At 38.5% G+C, this 25,140-nt stretch overlaps 2 protein-coding genes across 9 annotated transcripts in view; one reads left to right on the top strand and one right to left on the bottom strand.

The window, feature by feature from the left end:
- The window catches only part of dnm1a (dynamin 1a), a 47,015-nt gene extending 39,860 nt beyond the window's left edge, over positions 1–7,155 (top strand). For 2 of the 8 annotated variants that reach the window (XM_044144111.1, XM_044144112.1), the window contains exons 17-23: positions 926–1,037; positions 1,292–1,306; positions 2,121–2,291; positions 2,395–2,636; positions 2,997–3,200; positions 3,919–3,956; positions 5,219–5,329. In XM_044144111.1, the coding sequence (XP_044000046.1) occupies positions 926–1,037; positions 1,292–1,306; positions 2,121–2,291; positions 2,395–2,636; positions 2,997–3,200; positions 3,919–3,940 (766 nt within the window). In that variant the 3' untranslated portion in view covers positions 3,941–3,956; positions 5,219–5,329. Of the gene's footprint in view, positions 1–925; positions 1,038–1,291; positions 1,307–2,120; positions 2,292–2,394; positions 2,637–2,996; positions 3,201–3,918; positions 3,957–5,218 lie in introns of all 8 variants that reach the window. The other 6 variants (XM_044144107.1, XM_044144110.1, XM_044144108.1 and 3 more) reach the window with 5 other exon arrangements.
- A 380-nt stretch (positions 7,156–7,535) lies between these two features.
- golga2 (golgin A2) lies at positions 7,536–24,428 on the bottom strand. The gene is given in 28 exon segments (XM_044144115.1): positions 7,536–10,386; positions 10,855–11,029; positions 11,232–11,338; positions 11,425–11,586; positions 11,763–11,991; positions 12,106–12,194; positions 12,939–13,038; positions 13,756–13,980; positions 14,297–14,410; positions 14,627–14,808; positions 14,948–15,157; positions 15,269–15,356; positions 15,443–15,550; positions 16,236–16,325; positions 16,469–16,610; positions 16,784–16,842; positions 17,027–17,133; positions 17,250–17,343; positions 17,822–17,884; positions 18,006–18,044; positions 18,591–18,671; positions 19,042–19,095; positions 19,654–19,717; positions 20,371–20,417; positions 20,675–20,827; positions 21,578–21,646; positions 22,747–22,887; positions 24,334–24,428. Coding segments are annotated over 28 exon segments (3,315 nt in total). The 5' UTR covers positions 24,382–24,428; the 3' UTR covers positions 7,536–10,111.
- Between the last annotated feature and the right edge of the window lie 712 nt (positions 24,429–25,140).

Raw genomic sequence — 25,140 nt, 5'->3', positions numbered from 1 at the left:
TGGAACATAAGTATTGTGCAGTTAATAAAAATAGCTATTCTGGTCCAAAGGACTATATTACGGGTTCCAAAAGTAGATGTCTATTTGAGAATTAAAATATAGACTATTTACAATAAAACTGCAGAGTTTTGTTACCTGCACAGCAGAATTGTGAAGATATCTGTAGAAATGTTATTTAAAATCAGTAAAAACTATGCAAATACCACCAAGTATGTAAACACTTATTGAGCACTTATTATACAAACTAAGTTGCACCTTACTTATTGTACAATAAGTAAAACAAGTACTTATTGTACTTATATTTAATAATTCAAATATTTTTGAGTTATTATTGGCTAATAACTCAAAAATAGTAATATTTGTGTCTAGGTTTATAAATCGTACCATGCGAACAACTGGAAAAATATACGTATCCATTTTCTTACACCCTTGTCCCTAATGGGGTTGGGAGAGGTGCTGGTGCCTATCCCCAGCTAATGTTCCCGGCGAGAGGTAGGGTCACCCTGGACAGGTCAGCAGTCTGTCGTCAGGGCAACACAGAAACAGACAGGACACACAACTATGTACACACACTCACACCTAGGGAGAATTTAGAGAGACCAATTAACCTGACAGTCATGTTTTTGGACTGTGGGAGGAAGCCGGAGAACCCGGTGAGAACCCACGCATGCACAGGGAGAACATTCAAACTCCATGCAGAAAGACCCCGGGCCGGGAATCGAACCCAGGACCTTCTTGCTGCAAGGCAGCAGCTCTACCAACTGCGCCACAATGCAGAAAAATAAATCTGATGCCGTAAAAATGCAGCTTTCAAAAAAAAAAATTGTGCTGTCTACAAGGTTGTTATTATATTAGTTATATTTTCAGTTGAAATGTGTGAAGTTGCTCAGGTTGCATCCTTTGACCCACGGTTTTGCATCCACAGAAATGTGTACAAGGACTACCGTCAGCTGGAGCTGGCCTGTGAGAGCCAGGAAGACGTTGATGCCTGGAAGGCCTCGTTCCTCAGAGCTGGAGTTTATCCTGAACGCGTAGCTGTAAGCCTGACGTCTTTCCTGACCACAATGACGTGAATATAATCACGAGTGTTAAAAAGAATGTATGCATTTCTTTTAAAACATGCAACGTTTGTACGAATAGAATCCTTCCAATTTTTTTCACATTTGAAAATTTTCAGTAAGCACACGTGGAGAAAATGTTCATCGATTGCATCGTCGGTTTCATTGTTGTCATGCCTGACATGTTGTGTGTCCTTCTTAATGTCTTTGCACTGCTGTTGTGCTCCTCGTAGGAGAAGGAAGGAAAGGTACGGTATCTTTCCCAGCTGTTTCTTTTTTTTATCATTCACACACATTTTTATGAGCTTTTTTGAACTTGTTTTTTCCATTTAGTTTAATAAACTGACAATAATCAGTAAAAGGTAGCCCACATTTTCAACTACTGCAGGTATTTCAAAAATAATGAGGGTATTTAATATGAATAAGGAAACATCATAAATTCAGGAAACATAATTATGTTTGCCCAGTAGGGGTAAGGGGCAATGTTTTTTTGTTTTGTTTTTTCAAAGTAATTAATGCATAATTACTGTGTTTTCAAATGTTTCCTTCAAAAATGAAAGATTGTAATCCTGTTACAGAACTCAAATAAATCTAATAAACACTTTGATTGCAGTCTAAAGAAATATATGAACACACTTACAGCATTGTTATTATAGATACCTCCTTCTAAGCTTGTGCTTCTGTTTGATTTAGCTTTAGATTCTCTTACATGCAGGGATTTTCAGCATGCAAGTTAAACTAAAAATTTGAATGTAGATTATTTAAGTGCTGTTGTTGTCAATTATAGCTATGGTCAAAACACCCACTTTAAAAATGAAACACCAGTAAAATTTACTGCAATTCTGGACCAAAGCAAACTATTACAGCAGATTCATTCGGAAGCAGAAAGACCTTTTGCTCGCATCGTTTCCATTTGAGATTCAGTGTGAAGAAACGATACGCTTTCAAGCTGCAAGTTGATAAATCGTCCCTAGAAAACCACTGTCCTCCCCTCCACACGTCTGACCTCTGGTTTTTGACAGTCCTGCTTGCCTGTGAATCATCTCTACTTTATCTCCGCAGAGTGACGGCAGCGACGAAAACGGCTCAGACAACTTCATGCACAGCATGGACCCTCAGCTGGAGCGGCAGGTGGAGACGATCCGCAACCTGGTCGACTCCTACATGGCGATTGTCAACAAGACCGTGCGCGACCTGATCCCAAAGACGGTCATGCATCTCATGATCAATAACGTGAGTCGTCAGCGAGACTTCTGTGAAAGTAACTGAAGCTTTTAAGATTAAAAGTGCAAAAGAAGGTCATTTGAAATCTTTGCCATTTTTTTTTTTTTTAAAGACAAAAGAGTTCATTAATGCTGAGATGCTGGCCCAGCTCTACTCATGCAGTGACCAGAACACTCTGATGGAGGAGTCTCAGGAGCAGGCGCAGCATCGCGATGAGATGCTCAAGATGTACCACGCCCTGCGGGAGGCGCTAAGCATCATCGGCGACATCAGCACAACCACAGTGAGCACATCAATGCCGCCTCCGGTGGACGACTCCTGGCTGCAGGTCCAACGCAGTGGATCCGGAGGAAGGTATGTCAGACATAAACGTGAAATAGTTTGAATCTTTTCTTAGATGGCATATTCTGGCCCTCACGGTGGTTACAGGTTTCTTTATGCAAATTAACGTTTTACAGGTGGGTCAACCTCAAAACATAATGAAAGCGCCAGCTAATCAACTTTTCAGAAAAAAAACAAAGAAACAAAAATAATATCCAACCTCCTAAGATAAACCTAGTTCAAATAAATAAACTGGCTAACCTTGCATTTTAAAGCTTTTGTGCAGTCAGCATAGAGCTATAATTTGAGCCTCTGAAAAATCTGAATCTACAGGTCGGCTTGATCGGTACTTTTCTAAAAGCTCTTTATTTCCCATCTCCATTTCTTCCCCAGGTCTCCAGCAACCAGTCCGACTCCAAATCGCAGGGCTCCACCGGGCCCACCAGCTCGCCCAGGCTCCCGTGGACCCCCACCGGGACCTCCTCCTGCTGGGGGCCCCCCTGTACCGTCTCGCCCTGGAGCATCTCCAGATCCTCACGGCGGGCCACCTCCCACCGTGCCCTCTCGGCCTAACCGCGCCCCCCCAAGTGTGCCAAGGTGAGTAGAAACATGAGAAGCCTTTTAAACCCAGGAGCCCGAAATGGAAACATGTTGCAAAAAAAGTTGGACATTCAACCCATATTTATGATATCCTATGTCAGGGGAATGTGAAGATGCCTGGATGAGGGAATAAATGAGGTAAATGAAACTAGAGAGCGCTGCTTTGTGATAGAGGATAGTAGATGAAGTAGGCAGACGATTAGAAATCCTTAAGTAGATACGTTTTAAGTGGCACCGACTACATTTTTTCCTTTTACTTTGTAATTAAGTGAACTTTAAACACAATAACATTTCACCGGCTACAAATTATAAACAACTTATTATTTGCACCCATGCTTACATCACATCAGATAATTGTTTTCGCCTGGTGTCCATGGCCTCTATGTTTCCCTTGTGCTTTTCTGTGTTTGTGATTTATTAATGATTTTAAAGCTAATTGTCTTAAAGCCGCTTGCCTCTTGTTTCTACTGTAGAATCTAGTCTCTGTGCGAAGCTCTGTTTGGGAGAATTAAACAAACATAAACTAAAGATCTCTTTATGGGTCTTGATCACGGATTTATTCTTAAAGAGAGCTGCGCACATGCATCGCTGGCCTGCCCCCTTCACTGTAACTCTTTGCATTTTTTCTGTCTCCCTGCTCCTTCCTGTCCTCTCTCTCTCTCTCTCTCACACACACACACACTTGTCACACACGTAACTACGGTTCCTCCTGCAGAATCACTATCACTGACCGATGAAGACTAACGTTTCTCGGTATGTTGGTTGCTGTGTGTTCCCCTAATGCTCACCGTGTTCACAAAACTCCTCGGATTTCATCTTTTTTGCTGCATGGCATTTTTTTTTCTCTCTCTTTCTCACACTTTTCTTTTCTCAGAGCAATGCATGAATCTTTAGGAGTTATTCGTCTGAACCAGGTCACAGGGTTATTTTTGTTGCCCAGGAGAACAGCTTTTGTGTTTTTTTTTCTTGAATTTTGGTTGTAAACACCATGACATCTCACCTGTCCTTTGATGCATCTCTGTTGGTTGGAGGAAATGCACAACAGAGCTACATTCAGGATAACCCCAGGTGTATGTGCAGTCACATCATCTTCATTCATTCTCCCTCTCAGGCCTGTTACACTATTTGTTTCCATGAACTGAGAACTCTGTAATGGTGGTACTTTTGCGAGTTATCCATGCGCGGCCCTACAAGATACAGTTCTGTGCAAAGGAATTCATAACCCTTGAAGCTTTTTGACATTTAGTCATGTCAAAACAAAAAGACTTATGCATGTTTTATGAAGATTTGATTTTATTGAGCAGAATCTAACGCATAGCTACGTAGAAGGAAAATTATACTTGCATTTTAGATTAAAAATTTAAAGTGTTATGTATTTGACTTTGGCTCTTCCTTTCAGAAGTGCTTTGGGTTTTATCTCTACCACCTTTGCACAAATGAAGACTAAAATATTTTTCAAATTCTTCCTTGAAAAATACCTTAAACACTGTTAGACTGAATGGACATTTCATGTCAGTCCAGTGACATTTAATAATTTTTTTTAGCAGTTGGACATCTGTATACTGATATTAGATTACACAAAGTTGGGCTCTGTTCACCACTTACTTGGTTGCTTTACTTAAAATTGGCTTATTACAAATCCACCACGCAACTTTCAGGTTTTGTCTGCAAAGCATTTTGAAAACAAATCAATTTCCTCCAGCTTGACAATTATGCCCGACTTCGTCTTGGTCTGTCACATAAAATCCCACTAACATTTGAAGAAGTTATGGTTCTAACCACACAAAATGAGACCTTCTTCAAGGGTGTGGATACTTTTGCAAATCGCTGCAAATAACTGTGGGGGTCTGTGAAGTCTTTTCGTGCACCTGTATGAATAATCCTTGGAGAACCTAAAGCCTTAATCCAGAGTGTCGCGAAGAAAGCAAAAGAGCAAGAAAAAGTTCACTTTATGAATAGCAATCTCACCTCTTTTCTTTTTCTTATGTCTCTCCCTCTCTGTTTGTCCGTGCCAGTCGGAGACCCCCACCTTCTCCAACACACTAGATCTCAGAGCTCCTTCCTCCCTCCTTCATTTCCCCTGTCTGGACGAGAGAGGCGCTTCGGACAACAGCGCCACCTTCCTCTCGTCTACCGCCTGGTCTGGCCCTCCTGCTCCCGCCTCTCTGCCCCCCATCCCCACCCGCCCCTCTGTTTTCACACAGAGGCAGAATACTTGAAAGCATGACTTACGTACAACTTTGTTCCTCACAGTTTAATCGCAGAGACCATGAAATGATCCCATTAGACAACTGAGTCAACGTATTGTATATCCACGCAAGTTCAAAGCAGAATGCTTCCCCTCTTCTTATATCACGAGGGGTAAACATTTGCAAGTTTAGCATGAATCTATGCCTGAGCTTTTCTAAAGTGTCGCCTCAGTTTTAGCGTTTGTTTCATTTACTTTTATCAGGATTTGTTTGCTCACCTTTATTTTGAGGAACAGAATGATGTAAACCGAGAGCCTTTATTCAGGGTGGGACATTTCATGCAGATGCCCCCAAATTCCATTTTTCTTACTTTCTCTCTTTTTTTAAAGCTAATCCGTGCGCTTTCCCACCGTCCAAATCTATAAAACAGCAGCAGCACCCAGGTGAGGCAGACATGGATGACATCTGTATTCTTCAAAAAACTTTGAAAAAACTGAATGGACAAAAGTCTCGTTCGTTTTTCCGTTTTATCCCCTCCGTCATCCTCCTCTGCTGTAAAGCAGAAGTCAGAATCACGTAGCGGATCCTCTTATTTTGCCAGCAGCAGACTTTAGAAAGTCTCACTGTTGCTGTTCTTACAAAGCTTTGTCACATCCTCTTCTCAAACTGCTGCGCTCACAAACAACCAATGCAAAAGAGAAAAGTGGTTTCTCAGTCTTTTTAATTGTGAAAAGATGCATCTAATGTAGTTTATTTCCCCCTTTTCGTTCCTCTGCTTACCAAGGCATTATTACTACTGATTAATTTTGTAGAGGAACTTTTTCCAACTTTCTTTTTACACTGTTCCACAAAGGGCAGATTTGCAAAGTTTATTGCGGGGTAAGAGATTTAATTCAGGAGTATCAAACTGAAGTGGGCCACATTCCAATTTTTCAAAACCATTTTTCCTTTCCACTGGTGAATCATGTATTTTTTATTAATTTATTCCGCTAACGCTATATATATTTATTTTGCATTCAAGTTGCTGACCTGCCATTTCTTCTTTCTCCCTTTTCTCTTGCTCTATTTTCTCTCAGTGGTCACGGGGGTGAGTGAGAACATGAACAGTCCCAGTCTATGCATAAGGTACCACTGCTTGTGTTGAGTCGTCACATTACTGAGCAGAAACCACCTTTTAATCCCTTCGTTCTTCTGCCACTGAGCTCTGCTGTCGGTGTTATGTGTTGTATTTTGACCCCAAACACAAACAACCCACTAGCCTTACCTTACACACATCTTTACCCTGTGATCATTACGAGAAAAAAAATTACCTACTTGTGCATCTCTGATCTCAACATCTGCAAAGCAAACATGAAGTCATATCTGATTTAACAGTAATTAGTTTATTAATGTGTTATGCATTTGTGTGGTGCATTTTACTAGACGTGTACTCTCTTCTGTTTAGATAATTTAGTCTACATTGTATGCAACATCAGAATATTTAAACCATGAGTAAATGAGCATAACGGAATACTTGAAAAATAATAATTAAAAAATTGTGCTGTAAATGGATGCCGGCAGGCTGTTTGATACTTTTGCTTGCATCAGGGAGGGTGTATTTGTGTTTTCTCTCTGATTTTATAAAAGGTTAAACAGGATGACGGTGTGTGTGCAAACTGGCTGAGGACAAACCCTGCTGCTTGTCTCAGCTGATGTGAAAGAAACTGTAAGATTATCCTGGAGGACTGCTGTACTCTCGACTACATATTAAAAGACCTCTATGTACTTTAGTGTGTGTTTTTATTGTTTTTCTCTAACATTAGGCACTTTTCATGAATAATGATCACAAAGTTTTCCACAGTGAAAGCAGAAAATGGAACTAAAATTGGTAATAAATGAATAAAATTAAAGAGGAACTAATTAGCATACTGTAGTTTTTATAATTTGATTTTATTAGAAAACTTGCTGCTTGATAAAAGTCTTAACCTATTTTTAATAATTTTCTGTGGACAATACTTGTGTTGGAATTACACTGGTCATATAAAGAATATGAACTTTTGGCAAACACAATAGTTAGATGTAAAATAGTTGATGTATTTATTGGAAAAATGAATGTGTTTATGATACCAAACAATTTGGTGAATCCCAACAAAAAAAGGACAGCTCGAGTTGCTCAATTAGTTTTATTCAGGAGGAAAGTATTACCCAAGAGAGAAGGAGAAAGAAAATAGCTTGGGTTGAAGCAGCACTCAAAAATCAGGTTGCTTTGTGATCCTTCATCCTAAACTCACTTCAAGTTTATATTAAAACTGATTAGCTGAGATACTAACTTACTCCAAATAAATATTTTTTTTTTTTCCATTTTGTTGATGTTTGTAATAAACCACAGCCAGTCAGTAACGGCCAACATCCCAACTCTGCACTAACAGACATACACACAACCCATACAGCCAGTTAATGTGGCAAAGCAGCTTCTCCCAGAATCCCCCTCCACACATCAGGCATTATGAATATACAATATATTATACAGTTACAGTATATACAACACCTCTTTTACAATAGAGACAGTTAATGTTTTTCTTGGTGTCCATCACATGTGACATCTTTAAGTGGTGAATTAGGGAAATCATTTCATCCACCTTGTTGATTTCACACAACTTGGGGGGTGGGGGAGGATGCAGATTGTATTGTGCATTTGTCTGAAAAAAAGCGTTCAAATAAAAATATATATACATTAAAACTAAATCTGAAGATAGAAAATGTAGAGGTTCTTTAAACAGTAATGTTGTGTTTTACTATTGGTGCTTTTTGCAATTCCTGTAACTGTACCCATATATATATATATATATATATATATTTTTTTTTTGTTGTTGTTGAATTTACTGGTTTGCTTTGAGAAGTGTGTACAGACTATCACATTATGCACAACTACTTCGCCTTCTGGGAATAAACATTTCGTGTGCAATTTCAAAGCTTAGTAAATGAGAGCCAATATAAATGGGTCTCAAATTAGAAATTTTCCAATTTTATTTAGTCAAAGTTATAGGAAGGCAATCTGCTTTGAAGAAGAAAAAAAAAATCTATTGCTAGCCTCTAAACACAAGCCAGAGTTGTATTATAATGTTGGGATTCTCTCTAATTCCTTGCTTTTAATGCCCAAAAGAGATATATTCACAAGTGTTATTACCAAAGACCTATTGCTGAATTTTGATGACAAATGTAACATTTATTTTATGAGTTTAATACTTTTTCTTTACCCAATTGGTCCCTCAACTATTGAAAAGACTTTTTAAATTTTAAGTTGTCCTATTTAAATCCCATGGCCATATTCTGAGTGCGACAAAGCGCACACCAGCAATTAAATTCAGGGGAATCCTCAGCATGAAGCTTCATAGGACACCCCGTCCACTTTCACTGAAACCCATGCACTTCCAAACGGTCAGACAGCACAGGGTGAGCTGTGTGAGAAAGCTTTGTACAGATTTAGTGCAATCATATTTGTATAATCTAACAAAATTTTACAAAAGCAAAGTAGAAGAGATGCACTTTTGGCTAAGAGGAAATCTGGATTCCAAGCAAAAAATTCACATACAGTCTCACTCATTCCGTTTGTCAAAGATGTGTATTGAATCCTTTGATATGTAAAACTACACATGAGCGTAACAGAACACAACAAGGTCTGAAGAATAGTGTCCCAAACGTAATGCCTGATGAAAATAATTTTTTAAGCTGAGACGCTCTGTTGAGGAAGAGAAGAAAGTGGCTGGAATGTGAAATATGTCTGTGGTGAAACCAGCAAAATCCCTCATAACACATGTAATACAATATCTACCATAGTAAAGATAAATTTAAAGAAATAAGTAGGGAAGAAACCTTTAGCACAGCGACTCAAGCTTTAAGAACAGAGGTGTGTTGTGCCTTCAACATACTGAATCACTGTTAAACTTCAAGGGGTCTTTTAAATTGCATTCATGCCCATATTTCATCTGGTCAACCACCAGTTTGTAACGGTGTTGACGTCTCAGTCTAAGCACGTTTAAAACACGTCGACAAAATAAATTTCACAAGTATTAACATTATGTAATGTACAAACATAAGTTATTTTCAGTGTTTGAAGTAGGAAACAAAGGAGACGAACGTAGTTCTAGAAACGGTACCAATCAGCAACACCCTCTTTAACTTCCTGGATTTGATAGTGTAACTTAGCAACCAGGTGACTTCACAAAGTGCACCTGCTGACTTAACTTTGTCCTACAGTTCTCTGCATTTAATGTTAGTCCAACCAGCCTGATGTCTGCTCTCTGCACCCATCTCCTCGGATATCACCTACATTTAAATACTTGGGTTTATCACATTCAAATCTGATGCTTTTGGCATGAGTACAGTGAATTGAAACTGATTTTAGCACAAGAACAGCTCAATTTTAGCAGCTCTTTGAGTGCTGTACCAGCAAAGGGGAAGAATATACGGCCCCAATATTGCACATGTATGAGATAAGTGACAAAAGGAGATTAAGCAAGTTTTGTTTGGGAATACTAATCATCTCCCATCTGTAAAAAAAAAAAAAAAGAAAAAAAAAAAGAAAAAGAAAAGACAAAGCAAAACAAGGGGGAACAAACAGGGGCCATTTCAGTGTAATTGGGTGAGACGGTTGTTAAAGTGTCAAACGTCTTGAGATGTGTAAATATCTTCATCAAGCTACAAATCATTCAACCACAGAACCTCAGTCACACTCTGGCCTCACACCACCAGGATCTTTACTTCATCCTGTTTGTCAGGCCGATAAAAGAAAGGGATGCAGGGATTTTCACCCAGGAATGGCGGTGACCGTGGAGCTCCCTGGGGGTTCTGGATCTCCTGGAGAAGCTGCATGATTTGCTGGGCGGTGCCGTCCTCTCTGGGCACCAGAGGTTTGGACTTAGTCTGAACAGAACTAGATAGTAATGTTTGGGATGAGGCAGCTTCTAGACCTTGTAGTGGGGAGGCCTCAGAGAGTGGGCTGACCTCCATGGCTTCTGTAGTGAACAACACATGAAGTTTCAGGATGATAAAGTCGATTAGAAAACACAACAAATACACCAGAGATGCACTTAGAGGTTGCCTGGCGACTGGAATATGTTGATTTTAACCTGACCAGTTTTTTTCAACTTAGAAAATGAACCACATAAAAAAATAACATGCTACCAAGTTAAATGACAACAATGAGAGCAATTGCAACGAACTCAGTTATGCATTAGTGCAAAAAAAAAAAAAAAATGCTGGGATTTTTAAAAATTTTGTTGAATTTACACAATTACAAAAATGTGAAAAATTGGAAGGTCTGATTGATGCAATTTAGCGACTGCAGTCTAGGGAGACACATAAAAAGTAAAGATGGGGCGAATTGGCCCATGAGCCTGCTTAGTATTACTGGTCTTTAATCCTCTGACCTCCACTGGACATGAAGTTGCAAAGTTTTTTGATTTGGTCCGTCTTGCTCTTACCTTCTCCATCATGCTTATGTGCCTGCTGCTGTAAGTGAGAGTGCTCCTCCCCAACAGGAAGCAGGTCGGGGTTTGCTGTTCCCAAGCCGGCTGCGGCTCCAGTGTAACGATTGTACCAGTCGTTCCTCTCGGCCACAAGCCTCAGGACAAGATCCTGCAGCTCTGCCAGTTTGGCCTGGTGGCAAAATGAGACAAATCATTACTACTGGTGGTGCAAAGATAATTTATATGTGAAAGAGAGAAGAGAAACTGATTTTAATCTTTAAAGTGATCTAAAGTACTTTTATGCTGATGAAGAGTTTACAGAGTAATGAGAAAACACAGAAAAATGTCAGTTTCAGAATGTGCCTCTCCATCAGAACTCGTCAGTACAGAACCTTCATCTCCTCTTTGTCCTGGGCCAGCATGTTGATATACTGCTCTTTCTCCTGGTGCTTCTGCTTCATTATGGCCCGCTGACTTTGGTACAGGGCGATGTACTCCCCTTAAAATAACAATGAGTAAAACCAAAAATTCAATTAAATTCATAAACTATAACCATAATATTTCTAGAAAGCAAGTAGTTCATACCTATAGTGTCAGTCTCTCCACTCAGCTGGATGCAGCGGTGCTCCAGTTCCTCCACCCGCTCCTTCAGGTCGGCTTTCTCCCGCATGAGGGAGGTGAAGCGCTGCTGGAGCTTCTCCATGGCGGCTTTCAGCGCCTGATGAACTTCAACTGGGACTCCTTCTGCTGAGGCAGCATAGCGGATACTGAGAGTTCACATAGTGACCAACCTATCATAGCTATAAACAAAACCGCGTGAAAGCCAGAAGGTGAAACTAATTTACTCTACAGAGCGACATGCGACATGGTACTTCAACATGAAAATACAGATACTGAAAAGCAAATTGTTCCATTTTTCTGACCTGAATGCTCGTGACTGTGCTCAGTGTGACTGTGTTGTTCATGACAATCATCATGCTCATGGCCATCTTCGTGAACAGGTGTGTAGTTGTGGTGTTGCTGCTCCAGTCTAAGGGCCATGGCCACCTGTTGCCGAGCTGCCATGTGGAGCCTGTGCTCCTCCTCCAGCTGCCTTCTGGCTTCGTCCCTCTCTGCTTCCACCTGAGCCAAAGCCCCGTGGATAAAATCCTCCTGTTGGAAGAATGAAAAGGTCTGGTAAAGGAGAACTAACATGGGAAACAGAAAATGACTATCAAATTATGTAAATCAGGTCAGCCACAAAGTGACTTCCATCTCTGTACCTACCATCTCTTTCTGGCTCTCAAAGTCTTCTGGGATAACAATAGAAGACTTCGTAGGACTCTTGGCCGCTGATTGGCTTTCCACTCCATCTCCTAAATTACATGACAAAGTAGAACAATAAAAATATTGGATGCATATAACGTTACCCGTTTTGCAAGTAAGAATAAGTCAGTATTTGTAGTGAGTCCTGAGTGGTTCCAGCTATCTGCTTATTGCTCGGATAAAGTGTCGGTCAGACATTCAGTTTCACTAAAATTGCACAAGCTACTTCACAATTGGTCAGATGCTTCACATCATGTTTCACATGAACTCATTCAACTTCCACCACAAATGAACTTACAGCTGTTTGCAACAAATCAACCAAGTACAATTTAAATAGCTCAACACAACTAATAATAAAAGCAGGTGACAATTAGTCACAAAATGGTCTTTTTAGTCCTTGGGGAAGCCCCTTCTAGCAGTTTTAAAGTGATTCTTAGGCAGACAACAACTTCTGGGCGCATTCACAAGGGCGAACGAGTCCGGTTCAGAAATATAGTTGAAGTTTGAACATTGGAAGATGTTTAAAAAAATTCAAGTCAGACAAGTTCGAGATGAATTAATCAAATGTTCTGAATACCAAATGATGGTGAACTCTGAGACATTCTTGGGATTATTGACCCTTTAAAAAAGGTCCATTAATTCAACTTGAATAACTTTCATAAAACAGTGTTAAAACCGGATATTTCTGCTCATGTAAGGTATACAGGACTTTAACAAACGCTACTACAGTAAAGAGGAATATCAGCACAAAAAGAAAAACACTAGCAAAGCATGAATACAGAACAAACCCTCACCCTCGTCTCTGGACGTCGCCACGAGAGCTGAACTGTTGAGCAGCTCTTTTAGCTCAGCCTTCAGCTGCTCGTTGTCTCTGACCAACTGCTCCAAATGCTCCTACAAGAGGAAACCGAGGGTGTCTTTTAAAACAATACTAAAATTACTCATGAATGTTTTGAGTATCAGGTAACGATGCAAGAGAAAGGGTCAATAATTAAGCATAAAATAACCAACACCTGACATCAAGTAAATGAGTTTATGTAAATGTTTAAACACTAAATGTGCTAGGAGTAAGCATTTTGAAGTGACACTTCAGCCTCAAAATTTTATGCGATTATTTTGAATCTCATCTGCACAATTTTTGCAACACCTTAAGATGCCTGGCTCAAACAAAATCCTGCCTCATATACAGTATTGGTACCTTAAAGGTGACCTACTATGCGTCCTTGAAAGAGTTAGTATAGCTCTATGCGCTATACAAAACATGTTCATTACATATTTTGCACGTAATCATCATTAGATAAAGAGATTTTAGTCTAGTCAGTTCTTCCTATTCTGAGCTCCTTTCAGAATGGATTAAGGGCTTTTTGTCACTTCAAATCCAAAACAGCCGCTGAAGGCCACACACTCCAAATCAACATTTACACTCGCTGGTGAAAATGGCTGCAAATAGATGCACAATTTTACAACCATACAACTTTGAAAAGCAGAAGTAGAACCTTTCAGAAGCAGTTGAGTATACTAAAACGTGCAAAAAGTTAATTTTGCAAAATAGGTCAGCTGAGGCATTTTAAAACCTTGGTCATAATTTTACGATTCAGGGTCTGTACACACCTCTGCTTGTTGGAGCTGATTCTGGCTGACATCCAGCTGTGCACGGCCGTGACTTTCATCATGCTGCAGTCGGTCCATGAGCTGGGTCTGCTGCAGAAACTGTTGGTGGAGCTGTTCCCTGTCTGCAGCCAGAACCTGGTAGGCAGCACAGTACTGCTGCAGATGGGCCACCACCTGGTCTCTCTGCTCTAGAACGCCCCGAGTCTCCTGACATTTTAGCTCCAGCTGGAGGCGACAAAAGAAAAAATGCACATTAAAACCAAAAAGCAACAAATTATTTCTCAGTTGCTCAAAAACTAATTAAATTCCAGACGACATTTTCATTCCCAATTATGTAAAAATGCAGGGGAAAAAACTGTGTACAGTTGATAAATGTGTTGGTGTCCATACAAAGATTTTACTGTTTTGAAGTATTGAGAGTAAGTTTTAACACTTACTGAGTGTAAACTGGAAGGTAATTCTCAGTTTTAATACTTGTATCCTCAATATATATACATATAAAAGAAACTGCAAGGCTTTATAACAGATGTGGCTATGTTACCTGCTCCTTGACGTTGTGCAGTTCCTCTTGTAATTCCCCCATCCTGCGTGCCAACTCCTTTTTCACATGTTGCTCTGACTGGATTGCAGTGGTCAGCTCCATATTCTCATTAGTCTGTCATAATGATGGAGTAACAGGAAACTTGGATTTAAAACAAGCTCTCAGTCACTTATATGAAGCACTAAAGTAATGGGTGGGCTTCATTAATTTTCAATTTTAGAAAGCAACAGTATAAAACAAACACTTGAAATGGAAACACATTCAATGCTAAAGGAGACAAATTAAGAAGATAAGATGATCAGAGTAGTGGTAGTAAATTTTTGGACTCACCAGTTTGACAAAGCCATTTTGTAGCTCGGCCAGCTGGTCTTTCAGCGTGCGGTTCTGGGTAAGAGCTCGGCTAATTGTGGCCTTGTCTGACTGAACGTCCTCCAACATGCGTCTGCGGTCCCCTTCCTCTTGAGACTGGCTCTCCACCTCCCGCTCCAACTCTCCCAGGCGTGTCTCCTCCTCTTATATATATATATATATATATATATATATATATATATATATATATATATATATATATATATATATATATATATATATATATATATATATATATATATATATATTCAGTCTCATTTTGAAATATCAGGGATAACTGACCCACGTGATACGTGACATGCTGTTATTTGTCCATCCACATGTAGAAATAAAACAACTGAATGCACACCTGAGCCTGGTATTGAGCAGTAATGGCATCTTTTTCCTGTTGTAAACTACTGAGGGCCTCCTGCAGAGCCACCTCTGCCTCTGATGGTCCTGAAGGTTGAGGCTCAGCATTTTCCTGGGCTGCCTTCTCCGCAGACAATAATGCTGTAAAGGAAAGAGTAAAACTTAACGAGCACACCAATGACACAGTTTGATTTCAGTTAACTGTGGTGTGGAGCTGTTTTTTCCCAATAAAACTGAGAAAACAAGTCTCACCCGCAGCATTTTTCAGCTCTACAATGCTGGCCTCCAGCTCTTGGACTCGGTTGATGTTTCTGTCTCTCTCCTCTGCTACCAAAGAAACCTTCACACAGAAATGAAAATAAATCATTACAAACAGTCAAGTTTTCAGCGGTACTGCCAAACACAGAATATATTTTATCATTATACTTGTGCGAGCAGCTGTTCGGTTTTGTCCTTCCACACGTGGCCCTCCTCCTGGATTCGTTCCACATAATGATCTCGCTCCGTCTTGAGCTGGGCTATAGACTCCAGAAGCTACAACAACAAACATATACAACAATATTAGTCGACGTGAGTCGAAGTTAACCTTTATGTTTTTAAATAATCAAGTTTGGAATGAGACAAATGAGCTGAACATTTCTGATTACTGCACAAGGATTCTTGTGTCCCTGATAATATTGGGAGCTGTAAGAAGAACTACCTTCAGAACAATTTAAATCTAACAACCTCTAATAAAGGTTCAAATGGCCACGTTAGCATAAATCTACAATTCACAAGTACCAAAATAGTCACCTGTGTTGTAGTTGGTGCAGGTCTCCACCAACTTAAAAACAGTAAAATCTTGTTACTTTGCTTTATTGAAGCTGAATTGAACCAAAACTATTCAGTATCCAGAGTGTTGTCCCTCAGGGACAACACCTTTTAAAAATGAAATCTAGGAGCAAACTTTTGGATTTTCTCACGTTGAGATGAAAATCTGATGGTGAATTTGTAAGCTACCTGGTATTTAGTCATATCCCTCAGAGCACAACAGATGACCTAATTATATTGAGGAGGGGAATTGTGGATGATATTAATGAAGGATAAATTCTGTTGCTGGAGATAAAGGTTTATGCAAAAAAAAAAAGAAAAACAGGCTTGATGTTTGCATGAAGGTTTGTAACTCCTATTTTTACCTTAAGGTTTCATAATGTACATGTAAGAGGGAGGTGCCTCAGACCTGGTGATTACGTGACTCCAGCTGCTGCTTTTCTTCCAGTAGCATCTCGATTTTTTGGTTGAAACCGGGGGAATCTGACTGACTGGAGTACTGGAGATAAATAAAAACACATTGATGTGAAATCGGAATGAACAATGAAAAAGAAAGATCTGCTTGTATTATAAATGATCGATATAATTTAAACAGTAAAAATCAGAGCCAGATGTGATGTTCTTGAATAATGAAGCATGCACCTGTTGTAGCATGAGGTCCGCCATCTCCAGCCTCTTGTGAAGATCGTCTACCTCCAGCCTCATTGCAGCATTATTTTGTGTAATCTGTCTCAGCTGTTCAGACAGCTCTGAACTCTGCTGCTTTGACTCCTCACTTAAATTACTGTCAACACACAGACATAAATTATATTCCACTTGCCCGATGCTTTCAGAAATTGCATTGCCTGAACAGCACTTGTTGGCATTAAACAAGACTAAGTTGGTAGTAGCAAATTTAAAGCAGTATAATATAAAAATGTATTCCTATAATATGCTCACTAATAAAAAAAAACTTACTTGAGTCTCAGCACCTCTAGCCTTAAGTTGTCTCTTTCTTTTTCAAGCTCTTTGTTTTGCTGAAGATAAAATGAAAAAAAACAAAACATGCTTTACTTATACTTAACATGACAGGAATATTTCAAATACATTCAACTAAGCTGATTTCTGTTTGACATGCATAAGTCACATGAAAATTTATTTCATTTTAGAAGTTACAGCTTTATTCATTTGTCTCATAACAAATTCATTAAACTATGTTACCCTCTCAAACTGCTTCTGCTGTGTGGAGACAGTAGAGAGAGTTCGCTCCAGCTCTGAAACTCTATGCTTCGTTGTCTGCAGACGGTTATTGAGGTCCTCTGCTTCAGCTATGAACACACATGGAGTCAGAGCACATCATCGCAAGCGCGCAAACACAGTTACTTGACCAACCGATTATGCAAACCTAAAATCTTCCAAAAGTCATTTTAATGCTCATACACACCTGTTTTTTGTCGTGCAGCCTGTTGTGTGTACTGTAGTGCTGTTTGTAGCTCAGATTTTTCTGATACCAGAATTCCAATGGTTTGGATATGAACCTTATAGAAAACAAATTAAAAAATATTTAAGATTCCAAGGGTGGATTTTACTTGTTTATGCAGCACCATTTATTTAAAAAACAAAACAAAACAAAACATAAAAGCATTGCATGAAACAAAAACATGTCAAAATGTAATATTAAATGTTTTAAAGAAGTAAATATTTCAAAACTTCATTATCAAAGTCAGAGTCTTTGATCAAAAGCTGCTGTAAACATAAACGCTTTTAGTCCTGTTTCAAAGGAAAGAGCAGTTTCTGCACATTTCAGGTTTTCAGAGTTTGTTCCAGTGCAGAGAAATAAAATACACTGAAACCTTAGCATGTATCACTCTGAGCGCTGAGGGGAGGAAGGGAGAGTTTTGGATCACATTACCATCTATTTATGGAAAAGCGACACCTTGCAATTGTAATTTGTTTTGCTGGTATATTTCCACAGGAATGCTTTAAAAAAAATCTAATTATTTCTAAGGGATTTACCTGTAACTGCTCCCGCATTGCTCCGTGCTCCTTTGAATGTTTCTGTTCAAATTCCTTTCGCTCCTGAAGGCAGAAAATTACAAAATGCATGACTGGCCATGACAAATCTCAAAGGCATGGATCAAAAAACATGGAATTGAGTAAAACATGTTGTAAAGGTAGGAAAATTAGAAAAACTTCCAACCTTCTGCAGCTGATCTGTGAGCTCCTGAGTTTGATGTGCCTGCCAAGAAAACATAGTATAAAATTAGAATAAGAGGGAGAACTAAAAAATAAGTCATCCAATAATTAGTACACCATTCTATCTCAGAAAACATAACAGAAAATTCTGCAGACAAGATCTTTTACATGCCAGCCACACAACTACTGTGCAAAGAACAAAAATAATAGCCATGTTTGGTAATTCCTAATGTGTTATATTATTTAATGCTTGCTTTAATGTTATTGTGGATAGTACATTAAACTGGCTCAATAAGCCCTGAACATCATGCAACTACAAGCCAAGTGTTAAGATGCCTGATTAAAATGTGCACCCAATGGGGTGCTTATGCTATATTTAGAGTTCCAGAATGCACCCTAATCCACCTGAGCAACAGATAAAAACGAGAGAGAGAGATAATAAAAGATGAGTGTGATGGCCTGGTGGTTATGATAGCATGCAAAATGCATTACAATCCAAAGCATAATGCAAATAAATAACTGAAAGGGAGGTTAGGGTAACAATGGAAAAAGCAAGGGCACAGAGGTATGCATACACACAGCTTCTTACCAGCTGGTCTAGCTTGGTATTGAGCTGAGAGTTTGTTAGCTTGCTAGATTCCAGGGCGGCTGCCAGCTCCTGGTTCCGACTCTATCGCGTGCACACATGCATCCGGGAAACAAAACAAAACAAAAAAAAAGGAAAATAATAAATAAAAGACACGGATAAGGTGAAGGAACAAAAGTCAAACAGAGAACACAGGGGAGGAAGATAAATATTTAAATGTGAAATATTAACGTGGAGGCAAATAATATTACTGTTACAAGTGGTGGGTAATATGCTTTCAATGATGAAAAATGTCACATGATTAAAATAAAAAAAGGCTAGTTTTAAAATATTTTGAAGGCAATTGGACCAATCTTGGAGAAAGTAAATCCTATTCTGAATGGTGTAAGAGTAGCTCAGGAGGAAAAATATACTAAACAAATCCAAAGTGGGAAAAATAAGTTTTCCATCTTACCTCCAGTTCTCCAGAAGGTGCAGCTTCCCCATTCACATATGGAGCAGATGTCGACTGGAATGACAATGAAATCACAATTTATGAGCTTGGAGGGCAGTGTGAGGACAACATCTCCCCATACAGTTAATCTCTGCAGGCATATTAGTGGATAAAATGATTAATTCAAAAACTATTATACCCTCGAATGTTGTATAGCAAGCAAGAACCCCAATTAATTTAATCACATTTGTTTTCTCAGATTTTGGATAGCAACATAAACTTTATAAAGGTGAGATGATTACAGAGTTAATCTTTGTCAGAACTGAGCAAATTTAACATAAAACACACTGTGATATTAATTGTTGTTTACAGTTTTCCAGTGCCAAACAAAGTTCAGGGAGGATACTGTAAATCCGATAAGAACACCAGGTGATGGAATCAGTATGAGGACTGGCAAAGCTGAAAATGCTTCCAGTGCATTCTTGCAAACAATAGATGCAACACACACACTGGTTGGAAATGTAGACCGGCAGGGTATTTTGTTAAAACCCTAACACAGCATGACAAAGTGTGAGGGAGAAAGAGTGAGAAATAGAAAGGCATGGGATGACAGGGATGTCTGTAACACCCTACCTCAGAGACCAGACCATTTAGTTGTTGCGAAAGTTGCCGCAGGCTCTCTGTGGAAGACAATGGTCTGCAAGATAGACATGCCAGATGAACGCAAATTATAAACCTTCCCGTTTTATGCTACAAGCAGCAACATCGGTGCACTCAAAATAACAGTGGAGAAAAGATAGCATTGCTTTTACAGAGTGTCTGAGGAACTCAAATAAGTTATGAATGTTGACAGCCAATTTTGCACAGAGATTATGAAGTATTGCTGCTGGAAAAAAGCAAGTATGCTGAAAGAACACCCAAAAATTATTGACATGGAGCTAAACTGAGCCCAGGCACAGCAGTGTGTTTAATTAATAGATCAGCATTCAGTTATTACAAAGGTAAAGTACGACCACTCACATCAAACAAAAAAATAAAACGATCTTCACCTCTCTAACTTTACTTTGCAAAAGCATTGAAAGTTGAAACAAGGACCAAATAGATCAGAAGAAACCATATTAAAAGGACCAGACATCCTAGTTTTTCACATATTGTAGAAAAAAGAAGGTAAGAAAAGATAACTCTCAGCAAAAAGACTAAATAAGTCAAAACATAAAAATAAATCCTTAAAAGACATAGATTGCAACAAATTCCAAATAAATTTACGTTTACTAAAGTAAAAACAAATAATCTGTGTAAGATGACTGAATAAAACAAGTTAAATTACATCACTGAAAATTAAAAACCCACCTAGTTTCCTCCTTTAAACTACGGTCACCGTTGGTATCTGGGAAATCCTGTACAGAGAGAAAAATTGGACGCAGAGGAGAGTCAGCAAACACACGGGTGGATTTGTGTCCTACGACTGCGCTTTAAAATATCACAAAAAAATGACTTTTTGGTATTTTCTATAACTATGCCACATATCCTACTTTTCCTAACTTCAGACAAGTTCACAAATTCTTAGGCTGAAAATGTTGTATGTCAACAAGACATGGCAGCTTAGGTGCATTTTAAACAACAAAACAAGCATGCAGACAGAAAAAAGACACACCTGCAACTCAGTGTTGTGACCGACAAACTCAGAGTTAGTAGCAGCGTTAGCACTAGCAGAGTTAGACATAGGGGAGTCTCTGCCGGACTTGCTGTGAGGCTCCTCCGGCAGCTGAGGAACAGGGGACCCCATGGCCTCCATGTCAGCAAAGGTCTGGGGTAACATACACAAAAATGCCAACTCACTTTTAATGTAAGACAAGTGTTTACATGTATTGGCACACAAAAAAAACCTGTCATGTTAATGCAGTTTACAGTTTATGTCTAAATGTTAACAAAATAAACATGAGGACAAAACTGCAATCCTCAAACATATAGTGTTAAATGGTTTAGTAACTAACTCTTGCCAATGTCTGTTACTGTAAACTGCATTGTGAACACATTGCAGTCTTATTAGCATTTTAATGTTAATGTGTAATTTGTTTGAGGTGATGAAAATAAGCATATTTCAAAGCAGGTACGCTCGATGTCAAAGAAAAAAAGAAACAAGCTGAAAAGTGAGCGGTGTTCTTGTTTACCTAGATATTCACCTGCATTGAACATTTAGTAACAGGAATCACTGCTTTGTTTAGCTTAAGAATATGCAAATGCCAACCACTAACACTAGACAACAGTTATTAAAAAAACAACAACAAAAAAACAATGTACTGACATGCAGTGAACAAAGAATGCTGCACACTCCACCTGTTTAGTTTAGAAGGTTTCTTGACATGAGCTTACAAAAACAAAACAGAATCAAGACTTGGGCTTTAACTGATTGTGTGTTTTGGTCAATGTGAAAAAACGTGAACAGCAGACAAGGCATAATCTTGTCCACCAAAAATGAGGAACAGCTATTTACAGAAAGAAGTGCAGAGAGGGGGAAGGACAAGGGTAAAGCAGAAAGAGAGGGACAAAGGCTCACCTGACAGTTGCCATTAGGTGGGACGACTACTCCATTGCTTTGACTGAGAGCTTTTAGAAAACTGTCAAACTACAGCAGAAAGAAACAGCAGCAGACAGAAAGAGAGAAGTGACAGGGCAGAAAACAACTCAAAGTCACAGAGAGATAAATGATAGAAGCAGCTACCACAAGGAAGAGCTGCGGAGGTTAGTGTGCGACAAGAATAAAGCGACCACAAGATATGTTGCCATCATTTGTATAAGCTCTTTTTCCTCTCAATTTACAGTCATAATTAGGCCTAAATTAAATTGGATTTAAACTACCAGTAAGCTTCTTAAATTTTTCAATATGAATTATATGCAAGAAACTGAACTGAAATTTACAATTTACACTTATAAGTTTAGGCTTTCCAATCATACCAACAAAGAGTTGTTCAAATTAATAACTGATATGTTGTGAGAGAGGAGAATTAAATAAAGAAAGGAAAGGTGAAAAGATGCTGATATTTGAAAGACAATGCAAAGGTAGAGATTCTTACTTTACAAATGGCATTTTTAATTTAATGGTCATGCTTGTGATTGCTGCAGAGTGAAGTCACTGTTATTGTAACAGTGAGAAGAACATCGACAGCTGTCTAAAGAACGGCTGTAAACGCAGGTCAAATGTCATGAGGCAGAGCCAAGTTATGCGCATGTGCTGTCTGAAAGTAGCACCAGACACACACGTCGTCATTAGCCTTCTTAATATGATCAAAGACTGTTGGAATTGGAGCACAAAGCAAGAGGCAATGCTTAATATCAATATGCTACTTCAATGACACTTTTGTCAAAAAAACAAAATGTGTGTTTACAATAACTCTTATCATAACCAACATTATTAGAACTACTGTTTAAAATCTAATACACATTTCCTTTCTTATGACTGACAATGACCACAGAGCTTTCCTATATAATCTGACATTCTCTATTTCTGAACATATTTAAGAGAATATCAAACAGAACTGCTTTGCTAGCAATCTACATCAAGAAATTGAAATTTCTGAAATTCATAACATAGTTTTGAAACTAGCAGCATAATTAGTGCACAAAATACAAAGGGTAAAATGCACATGTAACATTAGGAGGCAATCTAATCCAACAACCAAAACAAGAAAAAAGACTAAATGAACAGAAAGTTAAAGAAAAACTCACATTGTCTGGGGAATCTCTGTCTGCATCAAGTTGGTTCAGTTCCTTCACCTTACGCTTCTTCTTGGATCCTGTTCCACTTCCTCCTCCTCCCCTTTCTCCTCCCACAGAAGAAGGAGAGCTCTTCTGTTGAAACTCCTTCAGCTGAGCAACACAACGCAAAAAAGAGCCTTTTACGTTCTTTGTCTGCAAAATATTTATGTCTTTCTTTAGACAAGTATTATCCAACTTGTAAAATATAAAGAGGGCTAGTAGGACATTAAAAAAGCTCTCACACTTTGCAGCAAAACTATGTTAAAGTAATATATTGCTTTCATATTCTTACTTTTTAGCTATTGTTCCAACCACTGTTCACCATATATATATATATATATATATATATATATATATATATATAAAAAACGCTTCACATATTCATTTAAATTATGGATATACTTTTGTGTAATTTTAGATCTAACATTAGGCCTCTTTGCAGCTGCTCCCCAAATGTCAACAATTGATATTAAGTAGGTTTCTCAAGTTGAATTTTGTCTGGCATGAAGCAACATCTAAGCAATCTCTACTAATGCACCTTTAATCCACTTATTCTAAAAAAAAAAATAAATAAACAAACAAACCAAATACTATGCCACTCACACAACAGATGCTGTTTAAAACAAACACAAAAATATAGTTCAATCTTGAAAAACCCCCCAAAAAGAACAGAGACGATGTTTTAAAATGCATGAGTTGAAAAATAACATTTTAGGCGCAGGGGCTTGAAAAGTAACAGGAGGGATAACAAGGAAATCAAGTGACTAATCAATTTTGAAATGGTGCTTCAAATTTATGATCACCTATTTACAAAATATATGAGTCAAAGACTAAATATTGAGGAGTACAGTCGGCGAAAAGTATTCATCTTTCTACAAAACTCCTAAACACCTCCTCTTCTGTCCGAGAAGAGGGGTGTCAGCTGTCAAAACAGTCCCCTTATTCAAACCAGTTCACTATGCTAGCAAGCTAATTTTCTGAAGTTCAGTTTTATATTTTCTGAAAACGACTGTTCGTAGCCCAATTTCTAATGTTAATATTTTTTGCAAACGAGTCAAAAGGTTGTCAAGCTTCTGTGTTATGGCATTTCCACACATCTGTAGCAATGTATTCGTTAGCTTTTGAGCTTATTTGCTAATGTTAACTTGCCTTAGCACGTTAAGATTTCGCCAATGACTACATTTACGGTTGTCTTGAAAGACGGGTAAACCTTTGGCCCACTGTTGAGTTACTCGTTGTGGCACTAAGATGAATAAGATATTGTGAATACAACTTCCAACTAAGAACAGACGAAGGTTAAGGCTATCAGTAGGTAAATGTTATCAGTAGAGGCCAGGAGACAGGCACCGGTCTTTCCTGCTCATTGAAGCCGCAATATGAGTGCGAGAGGAGGAACGTGCGACAGCGCAGAGGTCGGAAGACGTGTAATGACAACACCCGTGCTCAGTCATGGAATTTATAATACAAGTAGAAACACAGTTGAATTAAACTTGCAGGCAAAATAAATGATGAGTATATAATGTGAAATTAAGGAAAGTCATTATTAATACACTTTACCTTTTTCTTAGCAGCAGCGAGTTTTGTTTGCCTACTCTGGTCGGCCATCCTGCTGCTTTGGTGGTCAAGCGACCGAACCACGTCATCAGTAAGGTGCTAATAGATCCTTGCATCGGTAGGGGGCGCAAAGCCCCCGTTTTTAGGGGGCGCAGCCAGTTTTAGATAAACGTCGACTTGTGATATAAAGTCGAGAAAAATGTGACGGTAGATCCCATTATTATTACACTATAAGTTCTTTCTCTTCTGTGTTTATAAGCACTTTTAAAGCAATCTTTAAGACGTTATTTGCAACTTCATTTTTGTTTTAGAAAAGGGTCAGACCATAGTGCGATAATTACTCTAATACAATGTCAATATCAATTTTATTTATAAAGCACTTTAAAAACAGATATTAACTGCAACAAAGTGCTGTGCAGTATTCATAAAACACATAACAATAAAACACTAATTAAAACAGACAGGGCGAGTAAATTAATGTCAGGCCTTATGCATGATAAAGCATACAAAACATTTTTACGAGGTTTAACAATGAAATAAAGTGATATTAATTAATTTCTACACAATTTTGATAGGTCATATTGGAGCTAAAGTAAAATTAAATAGATAAACCTTATTGTGTGATTTTTTACTATATTTTACTTGCATAGATTCGATTTGTCACTTTCACAGCTAAATGAAAGACTATCAAACTGTTCATTTTTGCAACAATCATAAATCTTGGGATATGGTACTGGTTTTTAGAACAGAATGCCACGCATGTGAAGAGTTCATCGTTTGTGTAGTAGATAAAGTAACTTGATCCCCCTT

Source organism: Gambusia affinis, linkage group LG17 (genome assembly GCF_019740435.1).
Source record: "Gambusia affinis linkage group LG17, SWU_Gaff_1.0, whole genome shotgun sequence".
Classification (NCBI taxonomy): Eukaryota; Metazoa; Chordata; class Actinopteri; order Cyprinodontiformes; family Poeciliidae; genus Gambusia; species Gambusia affinis.
The sequence above is the reverse complement of the archived record's forward strand: the minus strand, read 5'-3'. Positions and strand labels throughout refer to the sequence as shown.